Raw genomic sequence first — 24766 nt, 5'->3', positions numbered from 1 at the left:
AAAAAATTCCCTTCTGTATTCAAACCTCAGCTAAAATTTGAGAATTTCACACGTAAGATCTGTTAAAACAAAAATAATTATCATTGCACCTTTCTTATTACAGAAAATAATAAAAAGCTAAAAGAAAGGCTTTCAATCTAGTTTCCTCAAAATCAAATACAGTTCAAGGTAAATGTAGAAATATTTAAAATCCCCAAGTTTGCATTAACATTTGTAATCTAATCAGCTGAGTATTGTGTTATGATAATCAACCTTATACAAAACGGGAGTCTGGTGTTTTCTTGACTACTTTTGTACTAAGGGGTTGTAGTTACGTAATAATTATTTTTCAGTTGAATTCAACGTTTCTGTAGAATAATATTGTACAATGGACATTAAGAATGGTGAGCGTTCAGATTATGCAGCCAAATTACATTAATTTTTACTGCACCCATATAAGCTAACCTTACCTACAAAATACTTCACTTGCCCTAATCGTAATTCGTTTTCTTCAGATTGATACAAATAATTTTTGACTGGTGTTTACTGTGTAAAAGTTTTTAGTATCTTATTTATTTTACAATATTAAGTTATTTGGTTTCATTCTCCATTATTTCCTCATATTTATTATTTTTGAATTACTTTTTGTATTAAGTTTTTTGAGCGATTTAATCTTGTGCACCTAATGGGATTTTTCGTTGTTGAATTTCAGTTTAGAATTACTACTTAACCACTCTTAGATGCATGATTTTTAGACTTAACAATTTGCTAACATTGTTTACCTGAATTCCTGCTTTGAAATTAAATGTTAAAAATTCGACACCTTTTTTATTTATTGAAAAAACATTTTTCCGGAACAAAGTTACATTTATGCCTCCTGTTTTTATACTATCAAAAACTTAAGAAACTTTAGAAAAAAATCATTTTAGTAAGGGTGTCTATAAAATAAAGGAAATGCTGAGCTTGGAATCTACTGTGTATCTGTTAGTTTTTAAGTGAGTTATGGGGGCTGACTGGTTCAGATTTACTATCCTCATAAATTTTTAGCGCATAACTACTTAAGTTTATTTTACAGCAGGCTGTAATCTTAATTAAATTTCCGTTGTTCATCATGTTTAGATTCAAGTCAGTGCATAAAAATATGACTATTTGTTTTTTTATGTTGAATATGGTTTTAAATGATTATGTTTTTTATTTAGATACATTACCTGAAAAGGATGACTATCTGAAGTATGATGAAAAAGAAATACCATTTAATAAACTGATGAGAAAAGCAACAAGAGAAATTCATGCTATTAGTGATTCCTTGGTTAATGCTAAACTAGCATTTGGTAAGTAATATTAGGTAATATTTTGACAGTACAGTTAATAATACTGTATTTAAATAGACTGAAAAAGTAGAATTTAGTATGGGCAGTAATTTTCTTGGTACAAATTGTTTTGGATATATTGGTAAAAAATTGTTTTTTTATTTTGCATAGTTGGATGTAGAAACTGTTTAATTAGTTTTATCTAACCCTGCTTTCAGTAAGTTAGTTTTTACTATAACCCCCTTTGTGAGTTTTTTAAAAACTAAATTTAATTCATTATTCAAATCATGTATTGTGGAATGAGACTGTTGTAGTCCAATTTTTTGTTTATGAAAATTCTTAAAAAAAATTTCTCGAGAATTATATATAATATTGTCATTGAACAAATTCCTGATTTAGATTGATAAATTTAAAACTTAAAAGTTTTGAAGTTTCTTCCCATTGAAGCAGCTAGATGTGTAAAAATATCAGCTATTTTTTTATCATTTGTTAATTATAGTCATAAGTATAAGAACTTAACTTCCAATTCATCATTCAAGGGTTATTCATACATCTACTTGAAAACAGCTTTTATCATCATAACTTCTTTCGAATGAAGGTAGAAAAATATGCAAAACCTTTAATAGATATTTAACTGGGATGAATTGGGGAAGTTGTATATTTGATGTTTGAAGTCTGTTTTTTCCTATATCCAGTCAATTCTTTCATCTAATTTTTGGAGATTTTACTCTGCCAGCTGCAGAGTAGTGTCTGATCTGGTGTTGGTCTTAAATAGCTAGTTAAAATTCATACAGTTTTAGTTTGGATCATCGTAAAATCATGCAAGCAAAAAATTGGGATTTGTGTGGGGGTCAGGTTGGAAGGTTTGTGGGTTCCATTTGTGATGGTCATATGTTTGTTGATGTGAAGAGCTGTCAGGTTGGAAGGTTTGTGGGTTCCATTTGTGATGGTCATATGTTTGTTGATGTGAAGAGCTTACGCTGTACATTTTTGTGATCAGTTGCATTTGTATAAGCGCACTGTTTTGATTGGAATGTATATTTGCACAAAATATTTTTATATACCATTACAAAAATTGGCAGGACTGAATGCTTGGTTGAAATCGATGAAAGACAATGCACTTAACAAGAATTAAATCATACAGTCAGTATGAGTTTTGAGTACTGTCTCAAAATTGAATTTTCAAATGAATATGCCGAGAAAAAATGAGTAGTTTATTGTTGGTCGCTTAGTACCTTACTTAAAATTGTAAAAGGGAGGTCAATCTGCTCAGTCAATTGGGACAATTGCTCAGTCTGCTGGGATGCGTGTAAACATGACAATCTGAAGGAACTGCAGATTTCACACATTGGTTAACCACAAGGATTATTTTTGTAGATTATGACAACAGACACATAGTACAGGTGACACAAAAAAATGGGAACTTTTGAAAAATGCAACAAAAAAATTTATTGACAGAAATTTAACCATTACAATTAAAAAAATTTAAATTATCAAAATACCTATTATCAGTTTTTGAAAATTACAGTATATAGATGGCATCCTTCTCTACATATGCACTCTACCAATCTGCCGTTGAGTTCCCCGTTGCTTGTTGCAAAAATCTCAGGTGGGGTACCATGAATTTTGAATTGCTTGTCTCAATTCACCCAGTATCCTTGGCTGAATCTTATAGACATACTCTTGAGTTATCTCCACAAGAAAAGAATCACAAACTGACATCAGGTGATCTTGCTGGCCAGGGAATGTCACTGAATTTTGAGATGAAACAGTTACAAAGTAATGCTCATACAGCTGCCATTGATTGCCTTGCAGTGTGCGATGTCACACCATTCTGATGTAGGAACTTCTTTGATGCAGTTATAGTAAAAGATTGCAGCATGTGAACATACTAATCCAAAGTGACAGTTGTCATGATCTACTCCTCATTTTCGTAAAAGTATAGACTGTTGATCCACATGTGACAAAACTGCACACCGTACTGTCATTACCTTGCTGGTGTGTAAAGGGCATTCATGAACCTCATTGGGGTTACTGTTTGTCCTGTAACAATAGTTCTACTTGTTCACGTAACCTGTTACATGGATATGTGTCTCATTTGACGTTCACAGTTTGCTCAGAAATTCATTGTCCTCGTTAATGTTTGTCATAATTTCTTGACAGAATCAAAGCGGAACTGATGATCGTTCTTCAGTTCTTCCATGATCTGCAACTTCTAAGGATGAAATTTTAAGTTGAAATGAAGAATTTGGTAAACACTCACTCTGGACAACTCAGCCACAGCTGCTTGTTTATGAATTGAATGCAGTAGGTTCTGTATGAATGAAACACACACAGCCTCAATATTGTGTGGAGTATGAGCACTTCTTGGTCATCCTGTCAGTCTCCTTTCTAGAGCTGATCTAATCTCTTCAATGTTTTTAAAACACGTTTTTATTGCGTGTTTTGATCGAACATGCCCTAAATAGTATTGCTGTGAGAACTCCTGTGCACTTTTCAAACTATCGTTGGTCTTGCAAAACATTTTTATGGCAAAAGCATGCTGTTCCAATCCACTGCTCCATGATGACTGAGTGGCAAGGTTGTCTGTCTGTGCATAAAGAAATGCTGCCTACTATACATGTCTGTCACTTTGCATTAAAAAATTCCTGTGTTTTTTGTGCTGCCTTGTATATAGAACATTTGCGAGGCTCTTAAATGGGAGAATGAAAACACTATATTGAAATGTATTTAGCTGAGTTTATATTTCATGCTAAATATTCCAAGGAAAATATATTTGAAAGCATCATGCAGTTCATCATGAATTTTCACCTCACAGTATCCAAGAGCATGGTGGGTAGTAGGAAAATCTGTACATTATCTGTTATTTTAAAAAATTTTATGGGTTTGTAGTAATGTTATTGCTTCAATAGTGGGAGGGGGTTAAGATAATTGACTTAATGCCTTGCTACACATGTCTATGATCTTGACTCCTTGGTTAAACCATTGAATAAAATGAAATTATTATTCTTACAGAGAGTTGTAATAAATTACCACTGCCTGTAATTACTTTTAAAAGAAGTCCAATTTTCTGTTAGCGATATTATCAAATGATGAAAATTATTTATTACATTATAAGAAAAGATGAGAGAGTTGAAGTAATAGACAATTATCCAGTTTTATTTAGATAACTACATCCTCTCATACAATGTGTGTGGTGAGTTTTGATAACACCAGTTGGAATTAGTGTACATTACTACATAACTAAGAATAGGTGTGAGAGGATCCGTCTTGTACTGCTGCTACAAAGCCAAGGATTTTTTTAATAAATTTTTTATTTGTGTAAAGGCATTGTAATAAAATTAAATTGAAATATTTTATTGTAGTTTTACTTCAGGGATTGTGATTAAAGTCATACAAGAAAATCGTAGAACCACAACAAATTAGTCATTTAAAAAAAAAAATGTCCAGATGATTTTTAATTAAATCATGCCTTCTTTTAGTTAATGAGATCTATTATTCTATGCTGTACAGTAATTGGACAAAAAGTTTAACAAAAACACCCTATAACTAAGTAAGCAGGTGAACTAATTCTATTATGTGGGTCTTTCTGTTATCTGCTAGCAAATGTTATTTTTACAGAGATGTTAGAATAATGTAATAATAATAATAATAATAAGTGTTCTGCCCAAAGGCAGGTTTTCACATGGCCGCCTTCTATTCTGATTGATTCTGTGCCATCTGTTTCATTTTATAGTAACTTCCTTCCCTTTTTATATTATCTACCATTTTCATTGGTCTCTGACCTCTTGCTTTCCTCCCCATTACAAATCCTTCCAATGCCGTCACCAGCAAGCAGTCTTGTCACAACCAACTGTATTTTCTTCTTTTCATTATTTCAGTAATCACCTCTTTTCTCCCACTCTACAAAGCATCTCCTCATTCTGAACTCTCTCTGTCCAGTTGATCTCTTCCATCCTCCTCCAAACCCACATTTCAAAGGCTTCCAATCTTCTCTCCTCTCCCTTCCTAATAGTCCATGTCTCTGCCCCATAAAGGGCCACACTCCACCCAAAACATTTCACAAGTTTTTTTCTTAGTCGCAGATCTAGTTTGCTACATAGCACTCTGCTCATTTTGCTGAATGTTTCCTTTGGCCTAGCAATTCATACTTTAACTTCCTGATCACACTTCATATCTTCTTTAATGATGCACCCCTGGTACTTGAAGGGTGCCACTTGCTCAACTTTATTTCCCCCAATCCTAATTGTTGCCCTTTTGGCTGATTTGCTAATTGTCATGCTTTTTTCTTCCTTGTATTTATCTTCATCCCATACTCCTTGCAGGTTTGATTTATTCTTCTCAAAATTTCATTCATCATGTACTCACTCTGCCAACACTGTCATGTCATCAGCGAACTTAACGCACTCTATCCTCCTTCCTCCAATATTTATACCCTTATTACCAGTTACTCTTTTCAATTATCGCTTCCAGGTAACAGTTAAACAGAGTCAATGACATGCAACATCCGTGCCGCACCCCTCTTCACAGTCTGCTTTCCTCCGATAACTCATTCAAAATCTTTATTTTTACCTTCTGTGACAAGTACAGATTTCTTATTAATCTCCTTTCCCTCCAAGTGACTCCTTTTTCCTTTAAGATTTTCAACGATTTATCCCATTCCACCCTGTCAAAGATCTTCTCCAGATCGATGAAGACCACACATAAATCTCTTTGCTTTTCAATATATCTTCCTCCAATCACTCTTATTAACCCTATTGCATCCCTTGTTCCCTTCCCCCTTCTAAACCCAAACTGCCCTTCCCCAATTGATCTCTCTAGCCTTTCATAAAGTCCTCCCATTCAACACTCTTAGTAGTAGCTGCATGCGATATAAGGCTAATGGTCCTATATTCCTCACATTTCAATCTATTTTTCTTCTTTTCGATTGGGACCATAATAGTAGTCACAAAATCTTCTGGCCAATCACTGCTCTCATATATCAAATTACACAGGCTTGTGATTCTCTAATTCCCCTTTTCCTTAAACCTTTCGATAGTTCAGCCGATACTTCATCGACTCCACATGCTTTCCTGTTCTTCATTTCCTTTAAGGCTTTTTCTACCTCTCCCTTCATAATGTAACAACCTTTATCCTCCTTTCATACTTGTGCTTTATCTTCAATTCCTAGGATTTCTGGTCTTTTATCTACTTTGTAAAGTCCTTCCACATATCGTTTTCATCTACCTAGAACCTCGTTCTTCCCATCAACTACCTCCTTATCTTCTGTCACTATTTCCATTCTAGTTTTACTTTTTCCTTTTTTTTTTTTTTATTTTTTTTTTGTTTTTACTTTTTATCAGTTTCATAACTGTATACATCTCTTCAAACTTCCCTATCCTCTCCAGTTTCTGAATATCTTCACACCTCTCCATCAACCATGTTTGCTGAATCCTGTTCATCTCACTTCTTAATTCATTATTTAGTGTCCTGTACATCTTCTTACCCTCTTCTGTTGTGACATTCTTCCACTTTCTTCTCTCATCCATTTTATTTAGCATTACCTCTGTAACCCATACTTTCTCTATCCTCCTAGTCTACTTTTTACCCCCAGCATCTTTGATGGCATTTATTAGATCCTCCTTCATAGATATCCATCTCGTGTTTGGATCTGTGTTCTCTTCCCTTCTCTCTCTATTTACCAAATAATTCTTTAGCCTTTCCCTTTTGTCTCCATCTTTCAGTACCTCCCTATTTAACCTCTCTACTCTTTTTCCTTTGTTCACTCTCTTCCCCTCATTTGTAACTCCCACCAAAATATTATGGTCCGAATCTATATCTGCACCTGGATATGCTTTTGAATTTTTTAAACAATTTCTATACCTGTTTTCTATCATAAAGTAGTCTATCTGGTACCTCTCTCCATTTATTCTTTATGTTCATGTTTATCGGCATTTCTTGTGGGCTTGAATAGTGTATTACCAATTACCAAAGAGTTCTTCCTACAGAAATCCACCAATCTTGTCCCTCTTGCATTCTTATGCCTAACCCAAAGGCTCCTACATTTCCCACTCATCCATCCCCTATCATTGCATTCCAATCTCCCATCACTATAATGCAAGCTCCTCGCCTTTCCCCATCCATCAGTTCCTGACTCTTATTATAGCACTCTTCAATCTCCTCATCTTGATGTTGGCATTTACACTTGTATTATCACTAGATCCTTTCCTTTGCCCTTCATTCACAACAACAATATTCTTTCATTGACATATCTTATTCTTTCTACACTGTCTGTCATCTGTAGGGTCAGTAAAATTCCCAGTCATATACACCACTCCTTTCTCCCTCTGAATAAAAGATTTTGTACCCCCCACCCTGCAACTCCCCCTTCCTTCCACCCCTCCGCTCACTTAAGCCCAGCAATCCAACCTATTCTTTTCCATTTCTCTTTTTGCATTCTCTAGCTTTCCTGCTTTAAGTAACGTCAAAACATTCCAAGCTCCAATTCTAATTTTATCTGCATGTGACCTCGATGTTCCCCTTCCTGGAGAACTCATTGAGGGGAAGCTTTAACTCTGGATTCTTTAACAGTGTGATCCATCATGTGTGTTCCTGGGGAATAGTATAAGGCAGTAGTTTCCTGTTGCTTTCCATCTAGGCGTATGGTTACCGAACCATATTAATAGGCCACCCCTTACATGGGGAACAGACGCTTTTCGCAGCTGCCCCTAACCTCGAGAACAGAAGCTTCTGTACTAGTGAGCAAAATAGCAATCATTGGAGACCCTGTTTAGCTCATGGACCAATATGGTTTACCAGGGTGTGGCCAGCTACAATCCTTTAGCCTTCATTGTCATTAATGTAGCCTTCAGTTACATTATCCTTTAGAATAATGTAAACATTTCATATTGAGACTTTTTATTAAGAAAATTGAACAAAATTATAAAAATATGCCTTAAAAGTACCTTACTGAGTGGCATAAACAGTGCAATAGCTTGTAATATTTAGTTTAACAAGTTTGCGTTGTGATCTACTTTCTTATCCATATATATCCAGAAAAATATAATTTGATCCCGATGGGGTGTGTTCCCAGTGCTTCATATTCCTGTTGTTAACATTGGCCCAAATATTCTCAACCAACTGAGTATGAGGACAACTGACAAGATCACCAAAATACAGATTTTATAACCTGTTTGGTGTATGTAATGTCTTCCTACCTTTTGATAATCTCTCCACTTATTATAATAATGGTTTATTAATTATAAACTTATTATAATACTTTCAGGTTCAATATGTTATGTTACTAACAGCAACAATATAGCTGTTAACCTTTCTTCAACAGTTACTGAAAAACAATCACTTGTTGCCTTACATATTCCACCAGAAACTCATTGGTTTGGTAATTTGTGACCCCTGTTGTACTTTTGTCTTGAAAAACATTTGTTGATCTCAGAAGGCATATTGGTCCCATCAGTTACTTGTTGATTGTTGATTATGTTGTTTCACTTTTTCAACTAAGTACGAATTCCAGTTGATCACAGTGTTCTGAGTTGAAATGTAGAGTTTGTCTTTGCTGAATTTCATTATAGTAACACTCTGCATCATAAATAAGTAAACAATGTTATAATCTAATTTAAATTTTGCCAGATAATGCTGCTGAAAGAGGTTTCTTTTTATTGCAGTTTGATTTGTATAGCACACTCACCTGTCTAGTGAAGTTTTTAGTTTCCTTTCATGATTATTGTTGTATTTCATATAGATTGTGCAAATACTTTTCCTTTGCAAAAATTATGTAGTACAGCCTTGTATTGTTTTTAGCTGCAAATTATAGGAAATCTATTGCTAACAACTACATAGACAACATAGAAAATGTATAGGTATATTGGAACACTTAGTGAACTAGACAATTGATGTAACACAACTTTAAAAAACAAGTAAACCAGAAATAAAATAAGTAAATAAGATAGTAATCACTACATAGATCATATAACTTACTTAACTTATTGAGTAACAGTCAGGAAATAGACAGAAATTAGATTGCTGGTAGATAATGGGAAAGATTCTTTTGTTTTTTACTAATAAGCTGCAAAATTATCATTATATTAAAAAAAAAATTTGGGAAGATTGTTGCCAAACCTCAAGAATAACTTAATATCAGGAGTACTGTGTTAACAAATAATGTTGATTACTAGTAATCTTGTATTTTCTTTTTTCTTCTTCAGTTAAATTTCAGTATTTTTCATTTGCATTTTTTTGGTCTTACTGATAAGAACAGGGTTGTTAAATTGTCATTTAAAGTTAAAAATAGTTTGGTTCAATTAAATTATACTTCATGATTAAATTTTTTGTTTAAACAATGATGTTGAACCACTGATGAAATTCTTGTCTCTGATTTAAAAGAAGATTATGCACTTTCACTTTGTTGCTTGCTTTTTTTTTTTTAATAATTTGTAAAAATTAAACAGGACTGATGTTCAAATTTTTATGAAAATATGTTGTATTAACAAACCTTCAGCATGGTTTTAAGGATAAAGTTCAACTTATCCATTTTTTGGACTGTTACCAAACATTTAACATTTGTAAATTAAATATACATTTTAAACTACATATGTTTATTTTTCTAATGTGTAATTGCAATCTGTTCAACTAATGAACATCTCAACTCCTTAGGGGAAGACTCCCTTACGCTTCCTTTGTGACCTAGTGACGCTTCTGGTTGTCACCCCCCTCCCCCGCAATTGTTCCTAGCCCTGATGGGCTTTAACAGGAGTCGTCTTTCGTCATCTAACTTTTTACATCTCATAGTAGTATGCCAGGCCTTGTTGGGATGCCACTGATATAAATGCCTAGGTAGATATTTGCATCGGTGAGTTTTAAACTCAGCTTTTGCCTTTGCTGCAGGCCTCATCTGAACATCTTGAATGTCCTACATCGTTTCCCTCTTGTAGCATGACAAGTTAGGATACAATAATCATGTTTTAATTTTCAGGAAAATGTTTCTATGCGCTTAAGTTAATTTTATTTTTTATCTAAATTTGTCTTGGAATATTTATTTTTATTTTTAATTGTTGTTTTAGAGTATAAGTTTGTCAGTAAATGGGAGTTGATGTTATATTTATTATTATATCAGAGTTGTTTTCATTTAAATCATCCTTTTACGTTTTTTGAGTTTATTGAATGATTATTTAATATTCTAGGAATGAGTTTTATTTTATCACTTACCGGTACTGACTCCATAAGGACCATTTAGCGATATTATAGTTATTTAAGATATATCCTAATTTTACTGCACGGAGAGTGGGAAATTTCTTTATTTCTTATAAATAATTCGCAGTTTATTAAATTTTCACATTCACAGTTCACTAATATTTCTGGAAAGTTAATCAAACATTCAATAAGGCCAATTTCAGTAATCCAAATGTATAGAGAAAGTCAAACCATTTCATTAGTTCACATCTGAATTAACCTGCATTAATCTTTTATTTAAAGTTATTTGTTATGATGGTATTTTAAATAACATTTCAGTTATACCCGAGGATGGATCTCAGACTAAGCGAAAAATTTTTTTTCTATATTACATATTTCATTGTGTTGTGTAGTTCATTGTGACAGGTTCATTACCCGTGGTAAAGATTGCTCTCATATGAATATGAACTTTCCAGTCTTGTTACTATTTCTTAGTTATAAAAAGTATACAATCTCGCATTGCGTTATACAATCTCGCATTTCGTTATGTCCTTGAATCAACTGCAACATACATACTGTTTTTCTATATAATTTATCCTCCGTATTTAATAATCGATTTATTTCCTGGCCCCCAGGGAGTGAAAATATTCTTGATTTGGTTTACTTTAGAAAACCATTTACCCCCACCATCAATTTCAGACAGACCGATTTGAGTATGGGTTATTAACCTCCAAAACCTTTACATTCCCATTTTCAGGTACCCTGAATATTAGGAAGCAGTAATAGGAGGAAAGGACCCGATCCGAGGAGAATGCACAGTTTGTGCACAAACCTCTGTGAAGAAGAAGCGAATATTTACGTCATCCCCAGGCATTACCAGAGAAAGAAGTCAAATTTTTGAATGTTGTTCTAGGAGCAAATTTATTTTCCAGTTGCACAGCAGAAACCCGACGGGTACTTCGTAATATAATTTGGTGTAGACGCCAAAAGTTGTCATGACATAATTCGGTGGATGTATTACATAATTTGGTGTCAGACGCTGGTCTTCATTTACCTTTGGTATTTTGGAGTTCTGGTCCAGTATTTTTTATTGCATTTAATTTCAGACATCGTCATGTAGTTTGGGGACTTCGAGACATAAATTTGGTGTAGGCTTCAAGGTGTCGTCACATAAAAATGGTGGAGGTGTCAAGGTTTTGTCACATAAATTTGGTGGAGGTGTCAAGGTATCGTGACACTGAACTAGCTAACCAAGTTCATGGAAGCATGAACCCCGCACCTAGTTCTACATTATACAGAGCCAATTTCGTAAATGTCTCATAATAATCGAGGCAATAGAATAATAACATACCACCAAAAATGTTATTTGTAACAATGAAATTTAATCCTGGTTCCCTTAGTGAACTGAAAATTCAGTTCATACTCCTGACTTAGCTTCATTTATGGACTCCGGTCTGGTCTACCAGGGAAAGGCGGATATACCTCCTACTCCTACTCAGCTCCATTGCAGAGTCCCGTGTGACATTTACTTTCACTACTACCGAGAAAAATCGTTCCTCCTAACTTGCCAAGAGTCAAAACCTTGGTCTTCAATTTCTCGCATACGCCCAGAAGTAAGAAGGCCTCCCTTCTTAGAAACATACCGCTTGCTATGTACTGTAGCTAAAATATCAGTGGGTTTTATTCCGGTGATCACAGAAACTGCCTCTCTCGAGACAGTTCTGTAGCCTCCAACAACAGCTAACACTAGAAGATGCTGGCTCGCAATAAAATGGCCAACAACATTGGAATTGTAAACAACAAGCCCAGACGGGTGCAGCGTACAACATTGTGGTCTCACAGACACCTTTGTAAAGAATATACATGGTACAATAATTCAACCCCCAATCAGAATGGATGATTACGAACACCTAAGAAGGCATCTATAGCCTTCTTTGCGATGAATTGAAGGTGCTTCCTGAATTGAAGCCTTTCATCAAGGATGACACTCAGATACTTCTGAATGGTAACATACCTAATCGGAAGGCTGCCCATCACAACCTGCAGGTGATGAGTTGCGGCTAGACAACCTTTAAGTAACATCATAGTGGTTTACTCCATGTGAAAACCATCTTATGCTGAAGACTCCATAACCTTAGTACCTTGCATGCCTGTGTCACTCTGAGTTCTATTTCAGCATGCGATTTACCCTTGACCAGCAGCATCCCATCATCGGCATAAGCCACGATTTGGCAGCCACTGGGCATCCACAACCTTTAGAGAGTTGAACTCAATGACCCAGATAAGTGTTCCTAAAACACTGCCCCGTGGACAACCTTTTAACAGGCTGAGCTGCCGTCATGGATGACAGCTCTGTCACTGAAATAGCTAGAGATAATCTTAATCTCATTTTGTTTGCAGCCATGCTGCTGCAACTGAAACAAGGCAGAGGGCCACCACAAGTTATATTGAAGGCCTTGGATATGTCCATGATGCTGAGTACATACTTGGACTCACTGGTTGAAGCCAAATCCATTACTCTAAGAATAGCATCCTCTGTGCCCTTGTCAGGGCGAAAACCATACTGGTTGTCCATCAGCATATGGTAAGAAGGCAATCTACTATTCATGTGGAGGTACAAGACCTTCTTGTAAACCTTACCTAATACAGGCAACAGTGTCAGATGCTGGTAAGAAGAACTTATAGTGGGGTTCTTGTCACCACCTTTTAAGAGCAGTTTCAACTTGCCACATTTCCAACACGCAGGGAAATATCCAGCAAAAAGCATCCTTTTAAAAACCCTAGTCAGGAACCAAGAATCATTGGCAATGTGCAAACAAGGAGTTCCACTGTGATTCAGTCATATCTGGGGGCCTGATTCCTCAGTACTTCCACCTCAGTAATCAAAGAAAACAAATTCTCAGAGGGAAAACCTACAACTTCTCTTCGAACACATTGATGATAAGAGGTTTCACCAACCTCAGTATCATCTGGAAGAAGATTGTTTATCAGAATAGTGAGAATAGGATCTTTGTCTATTACAACTCCATCCTGGGTTGAGAGAGCCGACCAAAGAATGTCCTTTTTCTTCTTATGACTAAGAACTCTATAAACGACACCCCATGGGTCCTTATTTCTCTGCTGTTGTACAAAAGAGGGCCAGGAATCACGCTTATAAGACCTAATCTTGTGAAAATACTCAGTCCTTTTCTGATGATAGCCCCAAGCAAGGCTGCACGCCGATCAGGATCATCCTCACACTGTGACACTCTTGAGCCGACCCACAGTCCGCTTCATCGCGGTCAAGTCCCGAGCCCATCATCCAGCTACTCTCTCTCAACTCGTACCTCTGGGAATCAACTGATCAGTGGCTTCAACTACCGCAGAAGAAAAATTTTCTAACAGGTCATTTAACGGGAGATCTTCCAATCTTCGAGCAAAAACTTGAATCAGCTAGTGAACAATAAGCAAACCCTCCCCATAGCCCAATGAGATGAGGATGACATGTAAATGAGATGTAGTCTTGTACAGACTCAGGCCAACCATTCCTGAGACATGTGGTTAATTGAACCTCAACAACCAAAGTACACTGGTACTAGATGGTGGATTAGTATTTAAATCCATATAAAAGCAACTAACTCTTACTAGGATTTAAACCTCAGAACCTTTGAATTTAAAAGCTGTTAAACAACTACATACATAACAGAAAAAATGACAGTTTTTGTGATCTTGGTGAACCATTTGATATAGTTTCACATTTTATACTATTGAAAAAAAAGAAAACTTTGTTTTCATTGTGTATTGTTTAATGCTGGTAAGTATGAATGATGTAGTTTAACATTTATTAAAATAAAATATTTAACTTTGATTTGGATATGACTTCGTAACTACAATTGCTGAACAGAATTATTTTTGCATTATACAGCATAATGCTTGGGCATACAAAAAAGTTGTCTATTATTCTTTCTTCATTGCTTTTAACAAATAACCAAACCATCTAAAAGATCTTTAAACCAATTTATATAAAATTAAATTAAAATATTAAAAAAAAAAGTTACTCTTTGGATGCACCTTAAAATAATAAAAATTAAATAAACCTTAGTCTTCTGCATCCTTGTTTATGTATATTGTTCAACATTCTTGTATAGCATATAACACATATAACATGTACTACTCATAGTTTTAAATTAAAAATCTATAGTGATTCTTCTATTAATTTGCCAGAGATATATCTTGATTATTTCAAATAAGTATTATTTTTTTTAATTATACACTCTTCTCTTTTATTTAGTGATTTTGATATATTCTGTTTAATGTTTCCGTAGTTTTCTTTATGATGAAATTCTGGGTAGTTGTTTTGTTATCACTGGAATAGCATGCTTACTATTCCTGATGTGATTTAGGTGAAAATATAATTTTGTATTTATCTGAATAAAATATTTATTTACTAATAAAGAAGAAAAGTAAAAATATTAAACTTTTGTCATACATTTTAACTAATCTTTCATACTGAGCTCTTAGTATTGAAGTTTCTTTTTTATCTGTATGAATATTTGATTAATAACTCTTCTTTTTTGCACTCAATACAATTTTTTTTTTCAAATATATAAGATTAATCTGAAAGCCAAAGTATATTTTCTTCTACCTTGTTTTCTTTAAACTAAACTGGTTTCTTTCTTCACTTTTTTTTTTCTTGCGAGTCTTTAAATTTCACATTCTGTTTGTCTTTAAAATATCATGTCTATTTTTTAAAGCTTGATATATATGATATTCAACGTGTACTTTGTTTCTGCTTTTAGTTATATATATATATATATATTTTTTTTTTGTAATTTGATGGTATTTCTGTCTTATAAATTCTGCTTACTAATTTTTTTACTTCATTCTGCCCCTCTTCTCTCAAAGAACATAATAATTCTTGTATATAACATCTATTCATACTGCCTTGGTAAAGTTGTAATTACCAAATTTTTCTCTCAAAGTAGCATTTCCTCTGAGATTAATGTTTTCATTTTTTTCCTAGCTCTGATAAGATAATTTTTTTTTATTGTGTAGTCCTGTTATTTATTCCTACATCCTTTTAGCTCTTTCTTCTCCCCCTATCTTCAACCTCTCTGAAAATAATACATTCTAGCTTTATTTTTCCAAAATTTTGTTATGTTTTCATGGCTTCTTTATTGATGATAATTATTTTCTTTTCTTTATCCCTCATTCTTTTCTGGGTGCTTTGTGCTTTCTATTAATTTTATTTAGGAGATTATACAGTTTCTTGCTACATCTTTTTCTTTTCTGTTCGTTATTATCACTCATCACTATTTTCTAAGATGTATGTATGTATACATACATACATTGTTTTATATATATATATATATATATATATATATTAGAACTCATTCATGATAAATTTTATCCACCATCTTCTATTCACTTTTAGCTTTCTTTTACCTTACCTTTCTTTTTAGCTTTCTTCACCTTTGAGTCAATCCATTTGAAGTGACCCAAGAATGGTTGTTTGACCAATTCAAAACAAAATTGAAACTGACCCACTTGTCTACCCAAATGTCCTACAGCCGTAGGACCTTAAAAGTATTTTTTTTTATTTTTTTATTTAAGCAGTTTACCTGTGGCGGCCATTTTTGTTATGGTGTACACACCTATTTTTGTGATTGTAAGGGTTTATGGAAAAAAATCATAACTAAAAACTATTAGTCCTGGTTGTCTTTATTTTCTCAAGGTAAAACATTGGTCCTGTGGTTTCACTTTTGGTAATTTTTTCCATAAGGCAGGAGTGGCGTACACAGTTTGAATTATTTTTTTATATGTAGGTTTATGTTAGTATTAGTTTTATCATAAATAATATTAATGATTATATACTTACCCCTAAAGTTTAATGAATTTCTGAAAACTAATTTTTTTTTTTAAAATTCAAATTTTGGCTTCAAATAACTCTGATGAGGCTTGTGATAATATCTCAAATAAAAAAGTTCTTGTGTATTGTACTAATAAAAAAGTTATAACTTCTCAAAAATCATGAAAAACTTGTTAAAAGCGATACCATTTTTACTCGCTAAATAAGTGTCCCAAGGGGGTTTTTCTTGTCTTATTGGCACTTTACATTTTTTATATTTAGCTCCTACGTTGTTGAAGTTCACGTTTCCAATATTTTTTAAATAGCTTGTTTTATAAATTATTAATGATACATTGTTATTTAATGATAACGTAACCAATACCAGTAACCTAATACAATTTTGATTGAAAAATGCTTGTAAAACTTACCTAAACTGAGATTTCAATGAGTAGCCTACATATTTTTTTCAAGAATTTATTTCTATTTTATGTTGGTTTATTTTTGTAAATGCTTTTAACAAAAAAAAAAAAAAAATTGTAGCATAATTTTAATTATTTTTCAATGAAATAGCCTCTTTTTGTAACTATAAAAGTTTATTATTTAGTGTTATTAACCAACAGCTGTGATTTCTCTTTTGATAATTTTTTGAAATTGTGTGAGAACAACCCATCACTGTAGTTAGTTTAAGTGATGTCAACTTTCTCAGGACTATACAGCTCGGTACCCACACTTTGTTTTGTTGAGACTTGAAATGATGTACGTGGTCCAGCTGAGTGAAAAAATGAACCTGCACATCATCATTTTCAAAGCTAATATCTACCACATCTTCTATACACCACTGATTGTCATGCACACAAGCAACAGAGTCTTTTTCCTTAAGTGAAAGTGGTACAATACTTGACACAGGATAGTCTTCATAGTCGTTGAACTCTGAAATAAAGTAAGATCTTACAATGCCTTCTGACACAGAAACATACTTGTGGTAGCTTCTAGTATCAACAACTCTTTCTTGGCAGTCAAAACGGTTTTTTAAATTTACTGAAATCTTAGCTATCTTATCTGATTTAATCAAAAAATACTTGATGTTTTTAAGATTTTGCAGTTACAAACTGTTTCAAGTAATTTGACGTAAAACAATGGAAGAACAGTATTCTGTAGGAATATATGTGAATAGTATCATAAAACAGTGTATGATATAGTGTCAAAAGAACTAAAAATTTTTGAATTTAGTGATGATAACCAACAACTTATTTTTTTTTTTATGTGTTAATTCAGATGTCACTAGTGTTTGTAAATATCACGAAAAAAATTTTTTGCAAAATTCAGTCACCTGTTTAGACAGTTCTGTTGTGACCCTTTGAGAACTCATAAAAAAACAGTTAAGAAAAACTTAAGACAAATAACATTAGAGTAAGCTCTTAAAGAACACATTTTTCCAAATTTAAATTTAGTTCCTGGAAAGTCTCTTTTTGTTAACTGTTTCAAAAAAGTTTCTTCTCAGCAGAACAAAGAACTATATGAATGCAAAGACCAATACATTGCCCCACATCACATTATTGAACAATTGGATGCTGTTTGTAGCATTTTGAGTGTATGTGATTGAAAAAATTAAGCACGAATCAAAGGCCATCAGCATTAAAATTTAAAATAAATAAGATACCTGAAAAATTTAAAAAAAAATCTTGATGTGTTTTGACTCAAAAGTTTCAGAAAATGAAAATCCATCTCAATCTTCTTCTCATGAATATATGATCTTATTTTAAAACTAAAAGAAAAATGTTTGCTTCTAAAGAAGATAAAGTTAAAATTATTAGTTAAAAAAAATTAGTTTTCAGAAATTCATTAAACTTGCTAAATTCATTATTTCATTGCTGTTTAATCTTAATGTATATATTAGGCTTAGTGTTTTTTATTCTCAACCAATTTTCATAGTTCCTAGAAGTCCATTTTCTTTTTGTTGGCCCTGATGTCATCTCTTCAACTTGCGTATTCAGAATTATTTTTGTTATGTCTTCGTTCTCGAATTCCAATACGTTTTCTCTAATCGTTCTCATACTTACGCTAAGACACTTCTCTTGTTTTTTACACACACTCTCTCCTGTCCACTGCCTAGCCGTGGTTTCCCCCCTCCTTTCACTCACGCCATCTTTTCGGCAGAGTTGACCAGACCTTCACAATGTAAAGACGTCTTTACGTTTCGCTCTCAAGATTTGTGCTTATATCTTCATCACCTTCATACTCGCATACACGGTGCGGTATTCCTGTGTCGAAAATATTTTCTAGTTCTACTCGTCAGTTTTTCGTGATTTCACAGTTTTCTATGTTCGTCCAGCCTCGTTTCTTCGTTAAGTTATTCTTCAAATTCTACATTACTTCTCTATGGAAAGTGTTTCAATCATTACAAGCTGTCAATTCTGTCGACGCCGAATTTTCTCCAGCTTCTTATTACAGTTCAGCGAAGCAGAATTTCTTCAAACTCGTTGCTACACATTTCAGACGCCCAGTCTTGCTCAACCTCGAAGCCACATTCTCACCCCTGTATTCCTGATACACCACGGCGGACTACGCTCAGGAATTTACTGTATGTATTCGTTTTTTACCTTCATTCACCAGTTCGTCTCTTACAAATATTTGTGTGCTACAGGCAAGTTCAGTTTTTCATTACTTATTACGTTAAACAGTTATGTTATCATTAAAATTTTGTGGAACATTCAGTCCATCATACCTATGCCTTTCAAGTTTCAATTTCATGTTTAGTTTAACACCCATTTACTCACCGTACAGTCACAACAGGTGACTTACATAAAGTTGTGTCATCGTTTCAGCTGCAACCTATTTTACGTGCTCAATTAATTTCAATGCGATTATATTGTAATTAACTCTTTTTATACTGAAACTATTGTAATTTAATTATCTAAGTTATTGACATCCGTTCATTGCTATTTGTCATATTATAGTATATGTCAGTAGTACAGCTGTTTTCCAGTTAAATTTTTCTATTGATATTATGTTTTTCTAAGTTTACAATTAAAATTAAGGTGTTTCATGTTCTCTTGTTTTCAGGCTTTGTTAAAAATGTATATTGTCAAAATGTGTATTTAAAAGTGTATATTCATGTATTTTTTCATTTAACATCATTGTTCAGATGCTGATTTCAGTTGATATTCTTATGTATCATCAAATTATGTTATTTTCATAATTTTCTTTTTAGTTTTAAGGTTATGATTTTTAACATAAGTTCATTTGTTCTTTCTCATTAAAGTCCAACTTCTTTTGGCAAATACGAGCTGTGTTTTTTGTTAACTTTACCCAACAAGCGGTGTTACATGAAAGAAGGAGGATTTTGTAATCACAAGATAGTGTAGGATGTTAATAAATTGAATTGGAAAAGGATTATCAGATAATTGAGGACAGTTTAAATGGAATGAGAAAACTGGTGCTAGTATACAGGAAGAATGATATAATAAAGGAAGCAACCAGAGAAAGTATTGAATAAGAAAAAGAGAGAGAATCAAAAGTAGAAAATGAAGATTGGTATGAGTGTAATGTGAGAAGGCATAAAAGAAAAAAATATTGCAAGAGAAAAATACTTTAGAAAGAGACTAGAACGACTTATAAGTATAAGCAATTAAAAAGGAAACTTATTAAGTTTTACAGAAAAATCAAACTTGAACTTTCAAATTTTAAAAGAAAATTGAATTTCATTGGTTTGAGTTGAAATATTTACAAATTTAACAGAAATGAATTTACTTAATTTTTACTAAAAAAAGAAAACATTAACTTTTATTTATATTTCTAGTTAAAATGTAATTGAAATAGAGTAAAAATAGAAGTAACATTGTAAAAAAAATAATCAGCTGAATCAGACAAAATAGGATGCTGCATTGCAAAACAGCTCTCCAAAAAGAGAGCTAGCTACAAGTAAGCTTTATCAAATAAGTAATCCTAGTCCAATGTGGCATACGCACAATATGGTGGTAGCATTAGCTTATACAACATGTTACGTTAAGTTATTTTTTGAAATGAACTGTTTTGAGTGATATAGTGTTTAAATCCTATATGAATCCAATGATGGTGATGTCTCTTATCAGATAAGTGCTGCCATTAAATAAGTACTACTGAGTGGTTAGTGGCAGTGAGTAGGAGAAGTTCCATTAGGTGCAGAAGAAATTATTGGAACAAGGATTTTTGTAAAGATTTTTATTTCTTTAACTCTTCTCAAGCAAATTTTTTTAGTCTGAATCACAACATTTTTCTGTTTTCTTGAACTTAATGTAAGTTTTTATTTTTTAATTTATTTTGCTTTTAAATAATACTGCAAGCTATAATGCCACATTTGGTATAAACAAAATATATCATTATTTGATATTCGAGGTCTGTAAATAAAGTAATGAGACTGTTTCAGAAAATCTTTTTATTTACAACCCAATTATATTTGTACCCTATCACCTTTGAAATAGTTCCCTTGGGAAGCCAAGGGACAATGCTTCAAATGGTTTTCCCACTATTCATAGCAGTGTTGGAACTCAGAAACTGGAATATCCTTCAGATGATCAGTTACATTTTCTTTATGTTTTCTACTGTTCCAAAATGGTGTTTTTTTTAAAGTGTGGGACAGGAAAAAGTCGCAGGGACTCAAGTCAGGTGAATAAGGTGGTTGAGGAACTACAAGAATGTTTTTCTTTGCTAAAAACTCATTAACTGAGAGTGCAGTGTGACAAGGTGTATTGTCATAGTGCGGCATCCAGTTGTCTTTGATGGCTGGTCTCACTTGGGCAACTCTTTTCCGCAGATTTTGACTGCCAAAAATAACTGGTCTACTTTATTTACAGACCTCGTAGCTTCTTGTAAAACATGCCACTAACAGACTGGTACTATAAATGGACAATAGTGGTGGATTTTAAATGAGTTCTGAATAAACGTTTGATTCAACGTAAATGAATGCACTGATTTGTGATGACATTCAAAGGCTATTACAATGCAAACAAATTTAATATGCACAGCAATGTGCATTAAATTAGAAGCCACTTTTTGAGCAAAAGAAGTTTATTTACTTTTATTTGGATATTTACTGATGAGAAACATTGTCTTCTGTGTGTGCTTGTACATTTCTTGATGTAGTTAAGTTCACATTTGATAACTTTCATCCATAAAATTTATGCAGACCTAAATACGGCAACAGTTGCTGGCTTAGCTAATGATAAAAATTTGTTTATCCCCTTTCCAATAATTACAAACCTGTCCATTTACAACTACTCTAACCTTTTTTTTTGTGATCAGAAATGTATTTTGTAGTGTGTGAAAAATGCCAAGCTTGATCATGATTCAAACCCAGAATGTGAGATTACGTGGAAAATTTCATACCTTAAAACAACAATTTTTTTTTATACTATAAATCTGTATTATTGTTGCAAAACCAAATTTCTTACAAATACATGGATACTTAATACAAATGTGTGTGCGTGCAGTGTATGCAGGAATCCACACATTTGAGCATGTTCAGGTATAAATATTTCTAAAACAATACAATGGTAGATTATGTTTGAAAATGTATACACTATTAAGTGTTAAAAAAAATGGACTGTGATTGTAAAACTTTTGTGTAAAGACAAAACACAACACAAATTTTGTGTTATGAGTCTGTGATGTTTAATTAGAACATCACTATGCAATATTTTATTTAAAAAATCTGTTAAATTAATATCATATAATTAAGTTTATTCTGTGAGCAAAACTTAATTCAAAATATGAAATTTAGATAATTTGAACGTTATTGAAGTGCTTTTCTGCATGCTTATATTCACACCATATATATTCGCATCATATATTCACATATATATATATATATATATATGAAATGTAATGTAAAATAATTATTATTTGGTTCAGATTCTGGATCTGGTCATGACAGCAAGGAATAGTACATAAATGATTTGGAAAGAAGTTACTATTTATTTTAATTTTGTATGTAATCATTTTCGTTGTTTTAATTGATATTGTATTTTGATGACTGCAGACTGCTGTGGTTTGAAAAAATAATTCAAGTTGTTTATATGGTAAATAGACAAAGTGTCTGATAAATAATATTAGATTGTGGGATTATTCTGGTTTATTAATTTTTCAGTAATCCATTTTCAGAATTTTTAAAGAGCCTAAATTAAGTAGTAATTTCTATTGATTATTGTTCTATTGTTTCTTTTATTTCAGCACTGTCAGATAATTCAGTTTGGGCTGAAGGTTTACTTATTTTTTATGAAATTTTTCGTTTCCTTGAAGGCGCTATGGTACGTTTAAAAGATACATGTGTCGGTCAATTATCTATTGATGGTATGCAACGCACTGAAGCTTTTGAGAAAGATTTAGCATTTTATTTGGGACCTGACTGGAATAAAAATTACATTCCTAGAGAGAGTGTAGTGAAATATTTGCTACATTTACAAACTTTAGAAAAAGAAGATCCTACTCGATTAATTGCTTATATTTATCATTTATATATGGGATTGCTTTCTGGAGGACAAATACTTAGACGTAAGAGAGCATTAGCAAAAAAATTCAGTGTGTTTTCAACAAAAGATGCTGATACCGGTGGTGCTGCTGTAACTGATTTTGGTGAAAAGCGTATTTTTGAACTTAAGAGGAAATTGGTCGATGCTGTTAATGATGTTGCAAAAAAATTAGATGAAAATACAAAACAAAATTTGATCATGGAAGGTAAAGTTGTATTTGAATTAAATAATTCTATTGTAAAAACTGTTAAAGGCACCAGTGAAGTGATATTACGAAAATTAATTGTTTATGCTATGATTGTTGTAATTTTAATGATATTTTATTTTAGTATATTTTAATTCATTTGTTTTACTGTTATCAAAACTGGGGTTTTCATTTATTAAATTTAGTTTAGAAAAAATATGAAATTAGTTAATAATATCAAAACCTTTACACCAATAAGACTGTATTGAATGTTTGTTGTTTTACTGTTTTTTATTTTTTTATTTATTTTACTATATATTTTTAATGTGTTATGAGATTTTTTTGTAGAATTAATAGTGAACAAATAAAAATTATGTGTTAGTTACCGTGCAAAAAATTAATTGAAAATTGGATTTAAAACTAATTTAAAAACATAGATCTCCTCTACTCTTCATTAAACAGTTAAACTCATCTAACATACTGTGTATGTAAATGTATAGCCATAATTTCAACTCTGTGAGAGCAACAAACAATACTGCCTGACATTTTCAAGTTCTTCAAACATTACATGATTCATTAGTGACTATCCTATTAATTTTATTTACTTCTTAAGGCACCAAATATAATTTTTGATCCTTTAATTTATCAGCAATTACTTTGTACCAAATCTTATGAGGAATGTCTTGGTTCAAATCCTGTGTTTGTAGCACAGTTTTAACAAGAGAAATTTTTATGAGCATATTTAATAATATAATTGCTAAACATTGTCTGTAAAAACTATTCTTTTTTGTTGTTAATAATTCAATTTAATTTTTCTTATTTGTTTTATCATTATGACTGTGTTTCATTTATATTTGTATTTTGTTCTTTTATAATGCTAATGTTACAAAAAAATTTTATTATAATTAATAAAATAAATAATTTATTCTGATTGGTACATAATACATTACATAGTCATAACAGGGTTATGTAGGTACGAGGGGGTATCACAAAGTTTTAATTATTACTAAAAATAATCAAGATAGAAACTTAATTTTTATTTGTTACTCTTAAGACTTTTCTACATAGTCATCATCCAGAGTTATACATTTCTCCCAGCGTTTGTTGACACTTATTTTTTCTTTTTGGTTTTAGTTTTGATGTTTTATTCATTTATTTATTTTATTTTATTTATTTTTTTTTATTTATTTAATAATAGTTACTTATACTGTATATAAGATGTACAGTAATAAAACATCTATTCAAACAAGGTAATAAAATCAATCTTAAAAACAAGTTACGTATAAAGGGACTTTGTTTATATGGCTTGTCATGTTGGATTAATTCTCATAATAAAGTTGCCTAAAAATAACTGAAATATCATGATTTAATTATAAGAATATGCTGAATGTTCACTGAAATTGGTCAAATTGTGGCCGGGGCATTAATTAAGTATACAAATCATTCATAAAATAAGTAATTAATTATGAAATCAGAAATAAATTTCGTGAATATTCATATTAAATATATAAACATGAAAAATAATATTAAGTTATAATAAAACTCAATATTCTTCTGTTCTTGTATTCTACTGAGATGTATGAAAAAATTTCCATTTTCAATTTCATAGAGGGAGATACTGTGCTATCAAACACTTTTAACAACTAAAGAGAATAACTTAAAAGAGATTACTAGTGGATTATAATAATATTAGAAAAGCGAGACTTTAAAATTCAATTGTAAATTGCCAGTTTGAAAATATATAAAATTGATTATAGTGGGAGAAAGAGGAAAAATGATGAAACAATACAGTGAA

The 24766-nt window shown here is 32.2% G+C and overlaps 1 protein-coding gene across 2 annotated transcripts; it reads left to right on the top strand.

The window, feature by feature from the left end:
* Positions 1-27: 27 nt before the first annotated feature.
* Positions 28-23382, top strand: Ho (Heme oxygenase). 2 transcript variants are annotated; one of them, XM_075354288.1, is made up of 3 exons: positions 28-168; positions 1179-1310; positions 22489-23382. In XM_075354288.1, the coding sequence occupies exons 2-3, from the start codon at positions 1244-1246 to the stop codon at positions 23124-23126; spliced, it is 705 nt and encodes a 234-aa protein (XP_075210403.1). In that variant the 5' UTR covers positions 28-168; positions 1179-1243; the 3' UTR covers positions 23127-23382. The 2 variants fall into 2 exon arrangements, with proteins under 2 accessions (XP_075210403.1, XP_075210399.1); XM_075354284.1 differs by lacking the exon at positions 28-168 and adding an exon at positions 221-383 and having other exon boundaries at positions 22489-23381.
* The last annotated feature ends 1384 nt before the right edge of the window (positions 23383-24766 follow it).

This window comes from Lycorma delicatula, chromosome 1 (assembly GCF_047948215.1).
Source record: "Lycorma delicatula isolate Av1 chromosome 1, ASM4794821v1, whole genome shotgun sequence".
NCBI lineage: Eukaryota > Metazoa > Arthropoda > Insecta > Hemiptera > Fulgoridae > Lycorma > Lycorma delicatula.
This window is presented reverse-complemented; position numbering and strand designations above follow the sequence as displayed.